At 32.2% G+C, this 22,721-nt stretch overlaps 2 protein-coding genes across 6 annotated transcripts; both read left to right on the forward strand.

The window, feature by feature from the left end:
- Positions 1-5,962: 5,962 nt before the first annotated feature.
- On the forward strand, positions 5,963-18,369 carry LOC135799610 (homeobox protein Dbx). Its single transcript, XM_065312780.1, is given in 5 exon segments — positions 5,963-6,758; positions 9,776-9,934; positions 10,022-10,245; positions 17,723-17,903; positions 17,906-18,369. Coding segments are annotated over 5 exon segments (1,449 nt in total). The 5' UTR covers positions 5,963-6,073; the 3' UTR covers positions 18,106-18,369.
- A 1,311-nt stretch (positions 18,370-19,680) lies between these two features.
- On the forward strand, positions 19,681-22,630 carry LOC135802340 (transmembrane ascorbate-dependent reductase CYB561). 5 transcript variants are annotated; one of them, XM_065315907.1, is made up of 6 exons: positions 19,693-19,829; positions 20,107-20,374; positions 20,592-20,821; positions 21,003-21,211; positions 21,781-21,935; positions 22,003-22,630. In XM_065315907.1, the coding sequence occupies exons 2-6, from the start codon at positions 20,250-20,252 to the stop codon at positions 22,166-22,168; spliced, it is 885 nt and encodes a 294-aa protein (XP_065171979.1). In that variant the 5' UTR covers positions 19,693-19,829; positions 20,107-20,249; the 3' UTR covers positions 22,169-22,630. The 5 variants fall into 5 exon arrangements, with proteins under 5 accessions (XP_065171989.1, XP_065171979.1, XP_065172003.1 ...); XM_065315931.1 differs by lacking the exon at positions 19,693-19,829 and adding an exon at positions 20,436-20,503 and having other exon boundaries at positions 19,883-20,374; XM_065315941.1 differs by lacking the exon at positions 19,693-19,829 and adding an exon at positions 20,442-20,503 and having other exon boundaries at positions 20,240-20,374.
- Positions 22,631-22,721: the final 91 nt, after the last annotated feature.

Raw genomic sequence — 22,721 nt, forward strand, 5'->3', positions numbered from 1 at the left:
GAGTTGATTGTAATTCGTAAGCTGTTACATAAATATGATGGTAATAGTGTTGAGATTGTGTGGAGAAGATGTAGGTTGATGAATTTTTTATAGGTTATGGGTTATGGGGTGGTTTTTGAGGTTAGTGTAGTCAATCAAACAGCTACAATAATATTTTGATTGCTTGCAAATGTTTCAGTAACGATAACTTGGAAAGTATAAAAGATAATTTCATGGAATAAAAATGGTTTTGAAGGGAATTTATTTGGGTATATTTTTGTTAATAACAATATTGTGAGATAATTTGTTGTTGAATTATTTAGGAAATAAAAAAATATTGTTTATTACTTTGTGTTTTTTGATTTATTTTACTTAAAAATTAATTACTCGAGAATTAATTAATATTTTCGAAATTTGTTTTAGCAGTGTATTCCCGATTAAATCATCTTTAAAATAGTATTTTTTTGTAAACTATATTGTTTATGTAGACTAAATTATTAATGTTTAAAAGTGATGTTTGGTAATTTATGTTAACATGTTTCCTAATAAAGTTTTAAATTTTTGGATTTTTATCTTTAATCGTAGATAATAAAGAAAGTAAAAGAGGTATAACTATCAAATAAACTGTATGATATAGAAAATGTATTTCTTTATCAATTCAAAGTTAAACAATTATATTATTTGATGTTTTGGAAGAGTTATAATAATAATTGTTCAGAAAAATATTTTACATTTGTTTTTTTGTAATGTTTTACTAAATTTGTAATAACTCAATAAATAATTATAAATAAATTTTTAATAAACGTGTTGTTACTAAGTTTATCCACCTTTAATATACATGGTGTTACAAGAGTTTTAAAAACAACATTTATTATCAAAACAATAAAAATAATTTAATATTATATTTTTCAACTTTAATTAACAATTACTTAAAAAAATAATACTAATAATTTAATCAAATAAAAAGCATATAATAAACAATTTAATACTTAATAACACACTCTTTAAACAAATATAAATTTCTTATTATTTACTAAGTTGCAATCAAAAATATAAACAATTCCACACTTACATTTCTCATTTTATTTAATACTACTCCAAAGTAACCTAATATCCACCCGAAAAACATAATATCGCAGCATATGTTCCCATCGAACATAATATTGCAGATCGTGAGTCAGACGTGTACAAATAAGCGATTCGCGGGGGTGGAACTGACATCATTGACATCAATCTGCGTTAGTTGCGGTGAACTCGTGCAAATTGAAACAAATCCCGCGTTTTTCGCTCGCCTTCGCATGCTGTGTGCAAAGTATTAGGACATTAGGTGATTATATTTCATGTTCGTAAATAATGCGGTTTGTGTACATGTTTACATATTAGTTAAGTACTGAGCAAACTGGAAAGACGCACATTTCTGTTCGTGCAAATATTTGCACACACTTCTGGATAGCAAGAGTTTGGGTTAAAGGAGGGATAAAATGGTTGATAAATCAAAAAGTAATTATGGTATCGTTATGATTTTTTGGATATGTATTAAGAATTAAATTTTACATTGAATTATGGAAAGATTTTATTGATATGAGTTTTTAAACAAAAGTTATAGAGCAATTTGTAAGAATAATAACATTTTTGCATTGTTAACTTAAATTGTTAATAACTATGTAGATATTTACATTATCAACAATATATTGACAAATTTAAATTAACAATTAAATTATCTATGTGTTTATGAAACAATTTTTAAAATAAGTTAATTTGTTTAAAAGTTATTCGTTATTTTCTAAAGACATAAAATCACGACTTTTACATGTGTTACAAAGTGTGTTTTGGTTTAGTAATTTGTCAATAACTTGAAAACCAATAAAGTTGCATCATTCATCTTTTTGTCATTTATTTATTATTAAATTATGTATCATTTGATATAAAAATATAAAGGATAGTATGTTTCTATCAATAGTTACGGCCTATTTTGTATCTGTTATAAAAAAATTTGAAAATTCAACTTTAATTGTTAATAACTATTGTTGTAATAATTTTATCAACAAAGTTCTGAAACTACTAGATGCACAATTTAAGATATTAATTAATTATGAAAGAATCATTATGGTAAATTAAATAGTTTCTAAGTTATAAACTAAAAACTAATTCAATTTTAATAAAAAATACGTTTAAAACAAAAACAACCAAAAATTGCTAAAAACCATGCAACAAAAATTATTTGAAAAATAAAATTATAATTTCTGCTGCCTATAACCTACAAAAAACATAATATTAAGGTCTAAAGATATTCCTCTCCTTGCACGCTTGTTAAAAACACATCAATTACCCCTGAAAATTGAGCAATTTCACTGAATCAGCATCGAATCGAAACGAATTGAGACGAATCGCAATTTACCTAACGATGCGAACATGTTATATTATATCATATTATATTATTATATTCATCTGACCGATATGTGTGCACATGTATATGCAATATGTGCAAACTCATTGCGTGATTGCTCAAACCCCCAAAATTTATGTATGCGTATGTGTGTGCTATTGTCACACGTTTTATTGTACGCTGCGGAATAATGCCGAATGCGAGTTATCAAATGCAATAACAAGTCAATAAGTCATCATAGATTTCATATTTCGATCGATTCAAACCTTTTCGCGACAGAATGCGATTGTGGAATTGTGGCTCAGCAGAAATTTGGGCTGAAAAGGGCGAAACAGTCGATTTGTCATCGGTGAAGATTGATATAATGACACAATCGATGACAGATTGCGTTAAATTAATATTAATCGTTTTGGTTTTTTTGATTTTGTTGAATGTGATTTTTTTAAAGAAAAAGGGAAAAATTATAATAGGTGTAGTTTAACGGTTGATAAGTCACTTTATATAAATGGTAGTAAAGTGGAATAAAGTGCCGTTTATAGAGAATTTATTTAAGTTTTAAAATATGTTAATTTATTGTGATTATATTAATTTGTTGATTTGTGATTAATGTTTTAGTAAAACATTACAAAAAAAGATATGGTTTTGTCATTATTTTATTGTTTTTAAGTTTTAATTAGGATGTAATTAATATTTTTTAATTGTTTTAATGCATTCTTATAGCCTAGTAAATATTTTATCAAATGGTTTTTAATACAACAAATTATCTCAATTGAATCTTAAGTTATTGTAAATTAAAGTTGAAACTTTAAAAAATTAGCTTATACTTTATATTCAAATTGAAAAACAAACTTTAAACAACAATAACTCATAGAATATTATTGATATTGCTATGAAATAAAAACAAATATATAAACAATTTATTTATAAATACAAATATCTATTTAATTTTTTGTTATCACTTTTTGTTTATTCATAATTCCCAAAAAAGTAAACCATTGCAAAAAAAGTACAAAAACGGATATATTTTATTTATTAACAAATAATGTTTATATTGTTTAAACATTTATTAATATGTTTATATTATTCGATAGATAATTAAATTACCTTTAATTTGTACTTTCAACCAACTTCCTAGCACAGCCCAATCAGACGTAATTCAAGATCAAAGTTACACTCCAAAACTAAAATCTTCACAGACTTCAAATAAATGAATCAATGCAAAGATAACCCGCTCATAAAGCAAAAGACAAAAGAAGATAATTAATTAATGATCAACCCTTATTTCAATTTCAACCCCTTTAATCTCTTTCACTTCCTTATTTCCTTACTTCCGCTTTCCTTACATCTCACATCAAATAAACCAAAATTAACATTCGCCGCTGTAGAAAACACAGTACTACTTGTACATTAAACTCACAGCAATATCATCGAGGTTATATTTCAATAGAGGTTATGTTTGTGTTTGTGTTTGTGAGTTGGTAGTTGGTAAATGTGAGATTCCTAGAAATAGGAATAGAGAATAGAGACGCCGGATTTTTATCCTTCTGCTGCTTCAGCGAGCGTACGAGTGAACGAGTGTAGCGCGTAGGCGTGATGCTCGCCGATAACTTTGATTGGTCCATTTCCCCACCACCACTAGTGCTACTGCCGCCGCCGGTGCCACCGCCAAGGCAAGCAAAGCAAGCATATGAAATAAGCGGCAGGATAAAGAACGCTGGATAACATCACATACGATTTTTAAAACACTAAAAAATATAAAATTGAAAGAAAAAAAGATTTAAGGGTTGATATTTTAAGGGATGATGATTATTTTTATCATAATAATATAATAATAATTTTATTATGTTGTTTAAATATATTTTTTGTTGTTTTAATACATTTTTCTGAGTGAATTTAATTAATTTTGTTTTTTTCTTTATTTTTCTCCCTAAAAACTCAACCACATGATTAAAAAAGCAGGGAACGCCTACAAAGGATTCTCATTCATTGTTGGTGAAGTAGACATGGATAAAAATGAATAAATAAACATTCATATCCATGAACAATGAGATTTATTCCAATAAAAAATGTAAAAAATGAATATAAAACGTTGAATTAATTTGCAGAGTTTTATTAAAATTGTAATAACTTTGTTTATAATAATAATATATTTATTATGTTTGATGTTTCTGATAGGTTATTAAATTCTCTATTTGATAGTATTTAATTGGTTTTTGTAGTATACATAGTTCTTTAGTTATTGTTAAACAAAATTACATCAATCAATATGTAAATTGATTTTGTTTTGTAATTTTAGGTTTGGTGATGTTTAAACTGTAATAACGTACAGGTATTAATTTATTTTTGATAATTGTTATATATGGAATTAAAGCTTATTTAATTGGCTTTCACATATAGAAGAAATAATGTAAATATCTTATCGGGTATAGAAATTATGTGAGTTTAAGGAAAAGAAATATTTTTTAAAAAGTTAAAATTTTTGTTAAACTTTAACAGTAAATATTTATACCTATATTTATTACTAACAAAAAGTGTTATATATCATTATAAAGACAATTTATTTTACTGAAAGATGGTTTTTAAACAAATAATTTAAAATTTAAACTTTAGGAGATATTAATAAAAAAGTAGCAAAAAACATGATTATCTAAATAAGAGATTTAACGTCAAAAAATAAAACAAAAGTTTAAAGTAAAATAAAGTAATGACAAACTATAATAAATACAAAATGTTATACGTCATTCAATAGGTAATTTAATTATGTTTCTTATAGTTTTTAAATAATTACTTTTAAGGCAAAAGTTTAAAAGTTATTAATAAAAATGTAACAAAAAACAAATTTATCCAAACAATAAAAAAAATATAGTTAAAAGTTTAAACTAAAATAAAACTATAATGCAATATTATAAACAAATAGTATTATACATCAAATTAAACCTCATTTAATTACCTATCACCTCCATTAAACATCCCCTAATTATCTCTACTACTTAAAAAGTTATTAAAGAAAATATACAAAAAAATCAAAAACACAAAAAAAAAAAGAAGAAACCTGTAAAATCATATTTTAGGTTAACTTTAGTACAAAATCTATCCGTTATTTACTACCCTCTTAACACCCATCAACCACCTCTGCTTCACATCCTTCCTTTTATCACACGCTTCGTCTCTCCATTAAATTTCAATTATTGCAAACATAAATTCAAAGGATAAACTCATCTCCCACCCCATCAACCCCTTCCAACCCCTTTCAACCCCTTCAACTCCCAAAACCAAACCGATATCCTTATCGTCCTCAATCGCGCCCTTATCGCCTGCAATTCTGCATTGGTATGTATGTCGCGGACGATTATTACCGCATTATTCGGATCAAGAGGTCGCCGAGCGAGATGCCGTCACACCTAACCTCCACGCGCAAGAGAAAGAAAAGACAACATTAAGGGTTGGTCTTATTCTTTGCGTGCGGCGTAGGAAGGGAGCGTCGGTTTTATACGTCGATGTCTACCCCCACCAGAATCCCACCCTCTGTCGGTAGGGGTTTGGCTCAGGGGGTAGTCCAAACCAAATCGCACCGAGTGCGCTCGCGGTCCGTGAGCTGCCAACACGTGCGTGTGAATATCATTCTCTGAAACAATAAAAAAAAACATAACCTCAAAGTTTTTAAACTCTCAGTGTGCGTGTGAATACTTATAAGATTAGTGTGTGAATATGTTTCAAGAAACAGCGCTGCGTCTGCTGCGTATAGAACGTGAACGCTGTGGTTATGCAACCAATCTTACACCGTTGAGCAGCGAGAAGATGTTGAAGAACTTTACGCAGCATAATAATAATAATAACTCGTCGGCGTTCTCGATGGAGAGTCTGTTGGCGTCGAGGGGAGTGCAGAAAAGTCCGCAACCAACATTACACCAATTGACACAACATAATAATACACAGGATGATTTGGATAAAATTGATGAGGATGGTAATGATGCACATGATGAGAGGGATGATTTAGTTGATGATCAACAGGATAGTAATTTGGCGAAGGATGAGGTGGTGTTGGCGCGGTTTGATGATTGTATTATGCGGTCGAGGATTTGTACGAATTGCGGGCGGTTGGATTGTGGGTCACTGCATTGCCGACTCAATAGACAGTTTCAGCACGGGTTGGGTTTGCAACCAGAGGATAGAGTGGGTAAGGATGGGGGGAGTCCTGGTGTGGGTGGTGGTGGTGGTGGTGGACTGAATTTGACGACGACGACGACGACCACGACGCCGGAGCGGACGAGTAAACCGCCCGTGTTGAAGTTCAGCGTGAATGCGATTCTGGCTGGGAATTGTAATCGGAGTTCGGGTGAGCAGGATGCGCATGCGCAGCAGAGGGCAGGTGGATTACATAATGGGAGTACTGGTGAGTAAAGTAGATTTTTTTTTGGGATTTGTGGTGTGTTTAAACTTTGATAACTTTTGTAATAATAAAGATAAGTGATTTGTTTTTTAAATAATTTGTGTAAAATTTATCTGGGTATAAGGTGTATAAATTTTTTTTGGATATTTTGGTTGGTTTGGTATTTATTTGAAGAAATATAAACAAAATACATTTTTGTTATTTTTTGTATTTTCTAAGTTTAAATGAATATTACTATTATTAATCAATTAGTTTTTTAACAGTTGTTGATATCAAATTATAGATAATTTAATTGGCTATTAAACGCTTGAAACAGAATTAAATTTTCTTTATTAGTTATTGAGTTATTTACAAAATAAACAAACTTTTCACATTGTACTAAAAACGCAGATAATTTGTGAGTCAATGTTTAAAGTTGTTTAAAACCAGGGGCGTAGCTACCGCCGTATTTGCCGTATCAATTATACGGGGCCCCCGGGCCACGGGGGCCCCCAAAGTGTGTAAGGAAAAACCTTTACCTCCATATAAGGGCCTCCAAAAAAAATTTTATACGGGGCCCCGACAAGGCACGCTACGCCGCTGTTTAAAACATATTAAAATACATAATAATATATTGTGTAACATATCACTAGAAAGACAATTTAATTTCCTATTTAACTCAACTAATAAATTATGGTTAATATTTGTTTATTATTAGTTTATTTACAAAAATATACAAAAAAACACAAAATTTCTATCTTTTTGTAAAATTTTTCATTCAGTTTCTGCTTTGTTTAACAGTATTAAATAACTAAATTATTATTATTTATAACCCTCGAGAGAAAGACAATTTTATTGGCTATCAAATACAGTTTATTTGGTTTAATTATCTTTAGCTGTTTAGGTTTTATTAAACAAAATATAACAAAAAGTATGAATAAATTTAAAACAAAAATAAGTAAAAAAAAGTTATTGTTGTTTTAAACCTAAATAAATGTTTATTATCAAATAATAACTTTAACATGTTATACATCAAATTAAAGCTTATTTAACTTGCTATAAAACAAACTTTGAATAAATTAATAATCTTTATTAGTTTAGGCATAATCTACTAAAAAGTAAATAAAATCATTTTTTATCATTCATTTTTAAACAACAACTTTAATCAACAATTAATTACATTAACACAAACATAAAAACAATATTTTATACATTAAACAAAAGATAATTTTAATATCTACCTAATACAATCAACAAAATTCAAAAATGTTAATAATTAACAAAGTTATAAACAAAAAACCAAAGAAAATTAAACTTCAACTGGTTTTTAATGTTTTTTAATTTTTATATGTTTATTTATACGAGTTTACTATACATATAGGTATACACTGTTGTTGTTGAGATGATGGCGGCTGTAGGAGGCAGCCGGGGGTGGCAGAAGCATCGGTCGATTCCGCGCGGTGGCGGCTGTGTTTTCGCCGCGATATTGTTATCGCCGCCTCGGATCCGACTTCTAACAGCCGCACACACACAAACGCGCTCTGTTTTTGGATTCGGGGGGCGGCAAGTGGCGGCAAGCGGCGGCGGTAACATCTGGCCGAGCACTTAACTCAATATACCAGCCATGACAGAGCTACAAACACGCAAAAAACGCAAAAATATTAAAATATCGCAATTTATTCTAAAAATATTCGAAAATCTTTGTTGAATTATTAATAATTATTATTTATTTGATTGATATTTGATTATTTGATTATTTGATAAGTTTGAGATTGAGTTTGAGGCAAGTTTGGTGGAAGTTTGCGGAAGGTGTCGACGTGTTGGAGCGTGCAACTTGCCGCCTCCCGTCGACACCTTCATCTTGTCATGTTTACGTTCCTTCGCTCGCGGGCAAGAGCCCGTTGTGTTGCCCGTGGCGACCGCCTCTCCGCCGCCCTCGCGGCAGCCCGCTCTTACCGCCTCTTGCCGCCTTCCGCGTCGTCGCTCATCGTATTAACTCCGCCGCCGCCTCTCGACGGTCTTCACGCGACGGGACGTCAACACCATGCTCGACGTGGATGTTCTCACGTTTTCTGCCGCCTCCGGCAGACTCAAAACAAGCTAGAAACTAATATTTTAGGAGAACTTTTATTTTGGGAAAAAAAATTTAAGTTTAACAATTAATTATTAATAGTAAATATTGATATAATTTATTGTTATATAAGTTGAATTATAGATCATTTTATTGGTTATACGTGATGGAGATTTTGTTTTTATATGTTTAGCAGTTTAGAGGTTATGGGCTATTTTATAATAAAAAGCATATTTTACAATTTTTTAAATTTTTTGTTTGTTGAAGTTTAAACAGCGATAAATAGCATTTATTATTAAAAATCTGCATTGTGTTTTATACCAAATAAAAGACAATTTAATTGTCTTTATAATACAAGTCATAAAATTTAATATTGTTAAATAATTCGTTGGTAATAACAATTTTAAGATCATAAAACAATAATAATATTATGATATAAAGATAATATGAAGTTTAAACATTGATAAAGTACTGAATTTATTATTGTTCATATATGTATTATACATCAAATTAAAGATAATTAAAATATCTATATAATACAGTCTGATTTATGTTTATAACAATAATCAAACTAAAATTATTGTAAAAATAATGCAAAAAATCAAACAGAAAATTTTATTGATTTTTTAAAATTAAATTTTATGTTTAAACTATTATAAAATGCATATAAACAAAGATAAATTAACGAAATTTAGTATAATATTAAAGACAATTTTACTGGCTTTACAACGATATACTTTTTATTAAATAATTATTAACGATATTGGAATTATTGTTAAAAATATAAACAAAAGTACTTTTTTCTAAATTTTAACTTTAAACGTAATTATTTACTATTCATAAACATTTCACACTATTAATTTATATATCATTGGAAAGACGATTTAATGCTCAATTAACAACATTCAAAATTTTCTTAATATCTTTATTAGTTTAGCCATAAATTAACTTTTTCCAAAACTTCTTCCAGACGCAGTCGTTCACGTATCGCCACCGAGTTTACTCAGCCTTGGCAGTTACCTGGGTGAGCACGTCGCCGGCGGCATCGCGAAGCCAGTGGCGAGCCGCCCGCCACACTTCAATCCACACCTGCTTCTGGCCCACTGCCGCCCCCAGCCCTACCTAACAGGTATCTATTGTAAATGATCTAATCATCCATCCAATCACACGATGAATTAACTTTTGTGGTGTGCGTTTTTTTGTTGTTTCCGATTAGTCTCGACGCCCGTTTCCGGCACGCAGTCGACGGTGTTTCCGCTGCCGGGGACGTTTCCGTGGGCGCACTCCGGGCGCGGCAAGCCACGCCGGGGGATGATGCGACGGGCGGTGTTCTCGGATCTGCAGCGCAAAGGCCTCGAGAGAAGGTTTCAGATACAGAAATATATCAGTAAACCAGACCGCAAGAAACTGGCGGAGAAGTTGGGGTTGAAGGATAGTCAAGTAAGTGTGTTATATATCAAATTATAGGGAATTTTATTGGCTTTAGAATGGTGAAAGAATTATTTAGATTGGTTTGGTAGTTTTTGAGTTACTAGTAAAAAAGTAACAAAAAGCATAAAAAGAGAGTTAAATTTTTAGTGCAAATGAAAGTGCAGATAAACAATAGTAATTATTAATCAATTTTATTAAATTATACATCAAATTAAAGATAATTTATCTAGCTTTGATACTCTTTAAAGAATTTTTAAATATTTTAATTTCTTTAAAAGTTATTAACAAAAAACTAAACAAAATCATAAAAAACTTTAAAATTTTAAAGAAAAACATTAATAACAACTTTAAACTTAAATATTTAGTACTAATAATTAAATATTCATATCATATTATACATCAAACTAAAGATAATTTAATTATCTACCAAACACCGTTTAAACAATATAAATATCTCAATTTGTTTATTCACAAATCACAAAAATACAACAAAAAGCATTTTTATGCTTTTTCATCTTTATTTGCTCATAATTCCTAAACCACTTACGATAACAAATTTATCTCTCCGTGGTGTGATAGACAATTAAATTATCTGCCCCCTAATGCCAGACACTAGCCACTCGCATACGAATTGCTAATGGAAAACGCTTTTCTAATCCATGCGAGGGCACCGTCCGCCCGAGAAACCGACGCGCGCCGAGGGGAAACATTATATTAAACGCGCGCGGGTGCACGTGCGAGGACGAGTGCGAGGGCGGCATACTCCCACCCCCTGCCCCCATCACCAACTGCGGCAACATATGTTTTTGATGGATCTCCTAACGAGGAGCCTCTTAATAATAGCGTATCGTTTTTGTGCACCGCACGCTCCGAATCTGACTCTCTGACTCTATTCCACCCCCGATTCGGATAAATTCTAGAGAAGGTTTACTGGAGGCGGCTGCAGTCGACACTCCAATCGACTGGCAAACAAATCGGCATGCGAATCGCGCTGGAAAGTCGAGAAAATGTGAAAAGTCGATACGGATGAAAAATGTGTTATTAATTGCGGATTAAGTGAAGTTTCGCCGCCCCCACTGGGTTGTGATGGTTGGGAAATATAAGGGTATAATTTAAAGTTTATTTTTTTGGAGTTTTTAATGGTTTCTTTGTTGTTTTTGTGAGTAATTGATTTTTTATGCGTTTTTTGCGTGGATTGGGAATTGTGGGGGTGGTGGATGCGGAGGCGGGTCGTAAGACGGCGGTGGAAGAGCCCGCCTAGCGCCTGCGCGCAGTGCAACAATCAGGAGGTTTTTATTTCTATGGATTTTTTATGTTTTTGTTTGATGGTTATATCGCGGTCGTAAATTGCAGAGATGCTTTTAGGCGCGCTACTTTAACGTCATGAAACATTGATTTTGGATTATATTTATACATTGAGTTATACATCAAATTAAAGGTAATTTAATTGTTTATTTATATGTGGAAGAAAAATTGAAAAATATTGTGTAGTTTAGGAATTATTTGCAATTAAGTAAAAAAATCCATTTTAGGGTTAAAAAATTAACAAAAAAGTTTAACAACAAATAACGTTGATTTGGCATTATAGTGTGTTATTGAGTTTTATATCAAATTAAAGGTAATTTAACTGGTTATAAACGAATGAAAGAATTAAAGCGATATAATTGTTAATATAAAAGTTACAAGCATTTATAATAAACATTACAACTTTAGTCAAATATAAATTACTAGATTTTCAAATAATTTGGAAATATCTTACACTTTTTATTGTAACTTTTGAATTAATAAAGAAAAATTAATTTTCTTTTCAGTCCTGAATAGACAGTTAAATTATCTTTAATTTGATGTATAACATGAATATATTAAGTAATTAGAAATATGCTTAATTGATATTTGAATTATAACAAAATTTTATTTTTTTAATTTTGATTTTGTTTAGTTTTGTGTTTATAACTTTTTATCCAGAAGTGATAATTTATTTAAAATAATATAATATAATAGCCAATTAAATTATCTTTCAAATGATATATAGCAATAATACATTTTCATATTGCAAATACTAATAATTTAAGTTTAAAGTTGAACAAATTATTTTAGGTTAATTTATCCGCTCCATTTACTCGTTTACACCCAAAACAATCACTTTATAAGTTATGTAACTAACTATATACTCATCCAAGCATACAAGTACTCTCAAAACAATATTCCACACTTAAAAATTATACATTTTTACAGCCCTAGAACTGTAAAACTCAATTTTTCTGTCCAAAAACTTACTAACCATTTCTAAGTTTAAGTTTTTCTCATAAAACTTTGCATCCCCGAGAACAAAAAAGAACCCGTAGGATAATCGCTCTCGGGCAGTAAATAAATGAATGAAACATGTTCGTGACGGTTTAATAGTCGCGCCAGACATCGGCGCGCACGTGCCGACACGAAAAACGCGCGCGCCAAGGACAAACAGCGTAATCTGCGATTCACGATTCACTTTGTGCTCTGCGTCCTTATCGCTGATAAATTAAACATACTCAAGCTCCGTGTGCGTCTGAGAGAGGGTGCGGTGCAGGAGAATTAGGGAGTTTTTGGCGCGTCAAGCGCAAACATCGCGGCTGTCGATGGCAGAAGCACCCAGGAAACCGCAGGCCGAGCGGGCCCACGTGTCCTCCGCCCCTTGCGCGCGTCCTGCGACGAATGTTCGTGTCGTTCCAGAGGCGCTTTTTATGGGGGTGGGCGCACTGCGCAAATAAATTAGTGCGATTAGCATAAACGCTAAACACAGATAAAATCATCTACTAGGACTTATGGGGAGATTATGTGTGTTTTGTTTACATTTTTGCTTGTAGGGGATGAATGTGATATGATAGGAAGATGGGGATGGTGGATTTAGGTAGATAATTAAATTGTCTTTAATTTAATGTATAATATGTTAGCATTATTTGTTTATAAAGTATGTTTATTTAGAGATAAAGTTAAAAGTTTGAATTTTAGTATATTTTTTACTTTTTTATTAATAACTTTTTAATAAAATATGATAAACATATTATAAAAACGTTATTTTATAGACAATTAAATTATCTTTAATTTGATACTAAACTTGATAAGTTTTCGACTTTCTATATTAAATATTTTTAAGGTTAAAGTTTGCATCACAAATCAAAATATGTGTTACATTAAACATATTGATTTTGTTTACATTTTTGCTTGTAGGGATTGAATCAGATACGGTAGGAAGATTGGGATTGCTGATTTAGATAGATATTTAAATTGTCTTTAATTTCATATATAATATATTAGTATTATTTGTTTATAATACGGCGCAAGGGCCGTGAGTGCCAACTGCCAACCTCCCCTTCACGTGGTGCGCCCTGATTTCGACAAACGAGGCTCTGGCGACCGAATATGAGGCGGTATAACCTCACTTTCACCACGTCAAGTGCGGGACATCAACAACATCGTCAAACATCCAGGTACACTGAGGCGGGTTTGGACGCTCCAGCTGGCAGCCCCAGCACCAAACTCGGGTGCAGAAGGCTAATAACCTACTCACCCTAAATCAAACCTATTACTGAAACTTCAACTAAGCAAACCCGGACGGATAATACGAGGACGACCCTGGCTAATACTAAACACAAGATACGTTTCGGCTGCTGGAACGTGCAAACGTTATACGAGAGCTCCAAATTGCAGCAGGTAACTAAGGAATTTCTCAAATATAATCTACATATTTTAGGTATATCAGAAGTACGTTGGTTGGGGAAAGGAGAACATCCCACACAAGGTGGAGAACGACTACTTTTAGTGGTAATGAATCTGGAAAACACGAAAGCGGTGTAGGATTTCTACTCAGTAAACATGCTAAAAGAGTCTAATCTCATGGACACCAATAAACGAAAGAGTAATAACAGCAAGATTCTACACCAGGTTCAGAAAAGTAACTTTTATCCAATGTTACGCCCCAACCAATAACGCTTCTAAAGAGGATAAAGATGAATTCTATGACATCCTCGAGAAAACTATAAAAGACGTAAACAGCGGTGACATAAAAATTCTCATGGGCGACCTTAATGCGAAAGTAGGCGCTCAAAACGAGAATTTGGAAGAAATTATGGGAAAAAACGGCGTTGGGCAGATTAACGAAAACGGCACATACTTCACACAGTTCTGCTCCAACGCGAACCTGGTAATAGGGGGTACGCTGTTCCCCCACAAACAGATTCACAAGACAACGTGGGTCTCGCCAGACAAAAACCCACAACCAAATCGATCATATCACAATCTCTAGGAAATGGAGATCGTCATTACTCGATGTGAGGAACAAGAGAGGTGCTGATGTAGCCAGTGACCACCACCTAATAGTTGGCACATTGAGAATAAAACTAGCAGTACCCAAGCAACCAGCCGATATGAAACGAATAAAACTAAATATAGAGAAGCTACGCATTCCACAAATAGCAAAATCCTTCAAGGAAAAAATGCAAGAGACAATAAACCAAAAATCAGCACAAAATGGGAAAATATGGCCGACAACATCATTGAAGTCGCCAAAACAACAATTGGAGTGAAAAGCAGGCAAAGGAAAGAATGGATCAGCGAAAACACGTGGTTGCTGATAGAAGACCGAAAGAGGAAAAAACACCTGCTACTCCAAAATCTTTCGCAAGAATATAGGGCAGCGGCACAGGTAGAGTACACAGGCCTTTGCCAAAAGGTCAAAAGGGAAGCCAGAAGAGACAAACGCAGGTGGATAGATGATATTTGCAGACAAGCAGAAGAAGCAATGCTCAACAACAACTCGAGAGAACTTTACAACCTCACAAAGAAACTGGCCAATAAGTACTCTACACGCACACACTTCATTAAGTCAAAAAACGGCCGCCTGTTAGTTGAGTCAGACAAGCAGCTCGAAAGATGGAGGGAACATTTCTCCGACATGCTCAGCGCAAACGAAACAATTAACTGGGAGCCAGAGAATAACCCAGGTAGACAACTGAACATTGACTCGAACCCGCCTTCAGTCGCGGAGATAACTGCAGCTATAAAGACGCTTAAGAACAACAAAGCAGCAGGAGCTGATAACGTTCCAGCGGAACTACTAAAAGTAAACGCCACATGGATGGCAAATGAACTATACCACTGTATTAAGGAAGCATGGAACAACAACAAGATTCCGACCAAGTGGAAAGAAGGGCTAATCATCAAGCTTCCCAAAAAAGGTAACTTGACCGAGTGTAACAACTGGCGTGGCATAACGCTATTAAACACAATTAATAAGATTATCGCGAAAATCGTCCAAACAAGATTAGCGGAAACTATAGAAAACACCCTGCGCCCGAACCAAGCAGGTTTTCGGCCGAATCGCTCATGCATCGATCATATCAATACCCTTCGTATAATTATCGAGCAATCAGTAGAATGGCGATCACCACTATTCATCGCCTTCATCGACTTTGAGAAAGCATTCGACAGCCTGAACCACGACGCTTTATGGAGGATCCTTAAGTCGCGAGGTGTACCAACAAAGATAATAAGCATCCTGCAAGAACTCTACACTGATGCAAACTGCAGTGTGTTACACAACGGTGAAAAAAGCGAAAGTTTTACGATACACAGAGGAGTAAAACAAGGATGTGTCATATCCCCATTACTATTTAACATCGCCTTAGACTACATACTAGCAAAGGTAGACCAGAACAGGGATGGGTTGCGCTGGACACTAACCTCGCACCTCAGCGACCTGGATTACGCCGACGACATCTGCCTGATGTCACATACGTTCGAAGGCGTGAGCCGACAGCTAACAACATTAGCAAGGGAGGCAAGTAAAATTGGCCTAAGAATAAATATTGCCAAAACAAAAGAAATGCGTATAAATACAAACAACACCTTAAAACTCCAAATAGATAATACGGAAATAGAAGAGGTCAAGGAATTCCTATATCTAGGAAGTATAATTGACATAAAAGGGGGGACCGACGCAGATATAAACAACAGAATAAAGAAAGCCCAGCAATCCTTCAGAATGCTGAGCACAGTATGGAAGTCAAGCGTCTATACACTAAGAACAAAACTGCGCATATTCCGCACAAATGTAAAATCCACCCTTTTATATGGATGCGAAACATGGAGGTCAACGAGCTCAAGCACACACAAACTCCAAACCTTCATAAACAAGTGCTTGAGAATGATCTTGCGCATATTCTGGCCAATGACAATCTCCAACGATGAGTTGCACCGTCGATGTGATGAAACTCCCATTATAAATCAAATACGCAAGAGAAAATGGGGGTGGATTGGGCACATCTTGAGAAGAGACGCCGGAGATATCGCCAGAAATGCGCTAGAATGGAACCCACAGGGGAAGAGAAGGGTTGGTAGACCGGCCAATACCTGGCGAAGATCCACAATAGAGGAGCTCCGAAACCAAAATATGGGCTGGAACGAAGCAAAGGCGGTTGCCCGAAACAGAGTCCGTTGGAGGGCGCTTAGTGAGGCTCTATGCTCCACATAGGAGCCAAGAACATTATATATATTTGTTTATAAAGTTTGTTTATTTAGAGAGAAAGTTAAAAGTTTAAATTTTGGATATTTTTTACTTTTTTAATAATAACAATTGAACAGAATATGATAAAGAAATTTAAAAAAAAGTAGTTTATAGATAATTAAATTATCTTTAATTTGATACTAAATTTGATAGGTTTCCGATTTTCTACATCAAAGATTTTTCAGGTTAAAGTTTGTATTATAAATCAAAATATGTGTTGCTTTAAACATATTGATTATGTTTACATGTTTGCTTGTAGTGATTGAATATGATATGGTAGGAAGGTCGGGATTATTGATTTAGATAGATAATTAAATTGTCTTTAATTTCATATATAATATATTAGTATTATTTGTTTATAAAGTTTGTTTATTTAAAGATAAAGTTAAAAGTTTAAATTTTACATAATTTTCACAATTTTATTAATAACTTTTGAATGTCATATGATAAACAAATTCTGAAAAAGCACTTTTATAGACAATTAAATTATCTTTAATTTGATGTAAAATTTGATAGGTTTACAATTTATTACATTAAAGATTTTTAAGGTTAAAGTTTGTATTGCGAATCAAAAGATATTTTGCTTTACACATATTGATTTTGTTTACATTTTCACTGATAACTCAAGAATCTGATAAGATAAATCAACTATTTTTACAGATTCTGATAAACAATTAAAATATCAATAAAATCATATTAATTTATTAACTGTAACTCATTCCAATCAATAGTTATTAACAAAAAACTAAACAAAAACACTTTTTTACCATCATAATGTTTATCATCAAATAAAACAATTAAAAATACAATTAACACTATCATGTTATACATCAAATGAAAGATAATTTAATTATCTACACTCCACAATAAACAAAAATGCTTTATCTTTTTTCATTATCAAGTTATTTAATAAAACATAACCAAAAACATTTTTTCTTGTTTTAGGTTAAAATCTGGTTCCAAAACCGCCGTATGAAATGGCGCAACTCCAAAGAACGCGAGCTCCTCGCCGCCGGCGGCTCCCGAGAACAAACCCTCCCAAACAAAAACAACCCCCATCCGGACCTGAGCGACGCCGACGGCGACAAATCCAAGCTGGATCTCACCGACGTCAACGACATTTCCCCGCTGGTTCACCCAACTCCGTAGGTGGCGCACCTCGCCTCCCAAACGACACCAACCCCACAACCGGAAACGGCGGTGATCGTGGAGGCGGTATACCATCATATCCCGGTGATTACCCGCCCGGCATCAACAATTATCACATGTATGAAGCAATGGACTACGAGAGCTCCAATGACAGCGAGGAGGAGATCAACGTCACGTGATCATAAAGCACTGATGATAATTTCATTTAAATGCAATCATCTTTGATAAAATATTGGATTTATTTTGAATTGTATTGAAAATAAGGCTCAGGATGTGAATGACGTTGGGTTTTGTTGCTTTTGAGCCGATTGTACATAATATTGATGATAGCGGATGATTGTGGATGAATTGTGGATGGTATATTGCGATTTGGTTAAGAGGGTTCATGTGTAATGTAAAGTAACTCGACTTATTATATAACAAGAGAGGATTTGATGCTAAAATGAAGTTTTATTTATTCCAAATAATAATCCTGGTGTTTTTAGTTTTTTTGAGATTGGGGTTTAGAAAAACTTGAATATCTTTTAAACTATTCATTGGATTTTAATTATTTTTTTGGGTAATTGTAGTTGAAGAAAGTGGCTTTCATTTTGTTTTTGTTGTAGGGTTGTAGCTTTATTGCAAATATGTTTAAATTGTTGTTAAAGGTTGATGATCTTTGAGACAAGATGAAAAACTGCTTTAGAAAACTTTGAATAACTCCATTGGATTTTAATGATTTTTAAGTTTTAAAATCTTAATCAATAGTTTAAAAGTTGCTTTATAATTTGTAGTGAGTTTTAATGTGCAAAATTATCTTGAAATGCTTTAAAAATGTTTTTAAAAACATTGATTTTTCAACTTTTTTAAAACGTCAAAAAGTTGTTTTAGAAAACATTGAATTACTCAATGATATTTTAGTTATTTAAAGGCAGCATCATCTTAATTAATAGTTTAAAAGATGCTTTATAAGTTGTGATAAGTTTCAACATTCAAAATTAACTAGAAATACCTTAAAAATGCTTTTAAAAACATTGATTTTTCATCGTTTCTAAAATGTCAAAAACTTGTTTTAGAAAACATTGAATTACTCAATAAGTTTTTAGTTATTTTAAAGTAAAATCATGTTATTTAATAGTTAAAAAGATGCTTTATAAGTTGTGATAAGTTTCAACATTCAAAATTAACTATAAATACCTTAAAAATGCTTTTAAAAACATTGATTTTTCATCGTTTCTAAAATGTCAAAAACTTGTTTTAGAAAACATTGAATTACTCAGTTAGATTTTAGTTATTTTGAAGTGAAATCATCTTAATTATTAGTTTACAAGGTGCTTTATAAGTTGAGATTAGTTTAAACGATCTAAATGAACTAGAAATACTCTAAAAATGCTTTTAAAAACATTGATTTTTTAACGTTTCTAAAATGTCAAAAACTTGTTTTAGAAAACATTGAATTACTCAGTAAAATTTTAGTTATAGTTAAGTAGAATCATCTTAATTAATAGTTTAAAAGGTGCTTTATAAGTTGTGATAAGTTTCAACATTCAAAATTAACTAGAAATACTTTAAAAATGCTTTTAAAAACATTGATTTTTCAAGCTTTTCATTAAATAAATGTCATTTTAATACACGTGCTGCCGTCTATCGTCGAAGTATAGCACTAACCACAAAACATTTATTTTTAACTTTTTATCAATAAAATCCAACAAAAACAAATACAAAATCAATCAAAATAAACATTTAAACTAATAATAAAGCTATTAACAATGTTTTTAAATCATTTACAAGTATTTATCACCAAATAATCAGTTGATTTCTAGGTCAATGACACTTTGACAACTCAACAATATTTCAACAACTTTAAAACAATCCACATCAACAAAATGCCACCGCGATTATCACACATAAAACCTAAAACAAAGTAAGTACGCAAAAAGATTAAATATTTACATATCCACACCAAAACCTCCTCAAAACATTACAGTTTATTAAGTCTGTTGACGTTGCAATCATTTGTTTACGACCGTTACACTTTTCACGCTCCAAAATCACTTCAACAATAATTTACAGTTACACTCTGATTCATTCATTCAATTCAACACGTCTAAGAATAAAACCTAGACCTTGATCGTGAATCGTGATCTTCGCCGTCATTCGCCATTTCTTAGCGTATTTTTAACTTGTTTCAACTCTGAAAGCAAACAGCGATAACCTGACGATAACAAAAGCGCAACGCAATACACCCACGCATATCCACTGGTGTTGTACGTTTGGTACTTTGGTGAATTATTGATTTTTGTGCAACATATACCCAACGCTTTCTGCTTCCAACTTGTTGCTGATGAGCGCAGCGTTGGCGAGCAACAGTTCGCCGGGCGAATTCACGCAAACTGGGCACATTTGTCATTCGGATTGCTCGGAATACTCGGAATATTCGGATAACGAGCCGACTAGTGCGTTAATTAGGTAAATAATATAATATTATACAAGTGAATCTTGTCTGGGGTGGTTTAGGAGCTTTGTTAAGGTGTAGGTTGTGAAATTTGCACAGTCATCGCAACACAAACAGCTGTTTAGCACAAAACTCACAAAAAGGTAACAAATGTTTATTTATAATGAATTCTAACATGTTTAGAGTGTTTAAATGATTGGGTTTTGTTATATTTAGATGTTTTTTGTTTAGAAAGAAGATTTTCAAAGGAAATATGGAAGCGAGAAGTGATCATCAACTGTATCGACAGTTTAATACACTCAGTCGATTCAATACATTCATTGGTGTGATGTTAACTACAATGGTGCTGATTTGGTGCACACATTACAGGCTGGGTTTTGCCTGGCATAGTGATTATTCACTGCAGTTCAATTGGCATCCATTTTTGATGACTTTCGGGATGATTTACATGTTTTCACAGAGTAAGTATAAATAAAACTTGTTATTTAATAAACAAAATACATAATGTTTACTAAAATCTACTGAATGTATGTTATTTTGGTGTTTATGTAAGTATTTATTGATATTATCGAAAATATGTTGTAAAATTTATGTTTTTTAGATTATTTTATGAATTTATTTTAATTGTTTGATGTTTTTTAGCTATGTTGGTGTACAGATCGAAACGCAACTGGAGTAAACGCACACTGAAGCTTACACATGCAGGATGTCACTTTTTTGTTTTGATCTGTGCGATTATTGGACTGAAAGCGGTGTTTGACTTTCATAATTATACTTCTACACCGATTCCGAATTTGTATTCTATGCATTCGTGGATTGGGTTGACTGCTGTTATCATATTTGCATTTCAAGTACGTTAAATATTCGTAATTTATTTGGTTTTAATGTGTAAATGTTTGTGAAGGTTGACAAATTGCAAGAATTTGAGTTATTACTTCATTTTTTACATAAAAATGTAATAACTTTTAAAATACTTATGAAAAACAGGAAATTGTTTTGGTGGTATGTAAATTTTACCTAGATTTATGATTTTGATCAAGTTTTTAATGAAATTTTTATTAGTTTTTGTGTTTAAACATGAAAAATTGAGTAATTTATTGAAAAAATGTTGTTTTGAGGTTAAAATCACTAAAAACTTTCAAAATAAGGTAAATTTCAATAAAACTTACTTTTACTTGTAATTCTAAGTAATTTTGATAATATTTGAGTTATTCTACAATATTAGCAAGTTATTTTAATTATTATAAACAAATATGAAGCAAATTCTTGAAATTTAGAGGTTAATTTACACAAAAGTTAAATTACACGTAGAATTTTGGTATATAATGAATATAAAACGTGTTAAAAGACATAAAAAAGCAAAAAACCAAATTTATATGCATTGAAATATTAAAATAATACATTTTCTGTTTAATTTCAGTATCTTTTGGGTTTCGTAACGTTCCTATACCCTGGTTTGGCTCAAGAAATCCGCAAATTCTCAATGCCCATCCACGTGGCGACTGGAACAACATGTTTTCTCTTCTGTGTCATCGCAGCATTCACCGGACTGACTGAAAAAGCTCTCTTTTCATTGTAAGTCCCTAACATAACCTTATTAACCTATAAACTTATATTAAAATCTTTATTTTTGTTTATTTAGAGGTGATAACTATAAAAAACTAGAAGGTGAAGCCATCCTAATCAACTTCATTGGTTTATTGCTTGCAATTTTCGCTGCTTTAACCTTATATCTTGTAAATCACCCGGATTACAAGCGTGTGGCTGAAGGAGAGGAACAAATTGCTATCACTGAGCACACTGAGTAAGATCTGCATATTATAAGAGAAATAAGAGTGAAAAGGGAGAAGAGTGAGAGAAAGGTGCTAAATGTGCTTAAAAGAATCCTGTATAACCATTAGGCTAAACTAGGTTATGTAAGGTAATTATCCTATTATAAAGTATATTTTGTGTTAGCCGATAAGAATCTATGCCAAATTGCCAAGCAAGTACGTAATACCGTGCATATCATTGGTGCTTCTCTGTGTTTTATGTGATTATAACGAATATATTTATCTAATGTATCAATAACAAAAAAGTGTATTTGAAACACTCGGTTTAGTTTAATTATGTCAATATGTTTGCGGTGCTGTTCAAGTGATGGCGGTAGTGATGTGCTAATATACCATGCGATTAGTTTTGCATTTTATAAATATTTTGAAGATTAAAAGAGGCTTAGTAAGTTTTTTTGTTACTAGTTATGCGGAATATTAAAAATTAATGAATTATCAGTTGATATTTTATTTGAATTAGTGAATTAAACAAGATTTTACGTTAAATTTGTTAATTAAATTTTCATCATACACGATGTATGTCATAAAT

This window comes from Atheta coriaria, unplaced genomic scaffold (assembly GCF_025399875.1).
Source record: "Atheta coriaria isolate IRGN ID8LTWV9N9 unplaced genomic scaffold, Caltech_Dcor_3.1 hic_scaffold_2_pilon, whole genome shotgun sequence".
NCBI classification, from domain to species: Eukaryota; Metazoa; Arthropoda; class Insecta; order Coleoptera; family Staphylinidae; genus Dalotia; species Dalotia coriaria.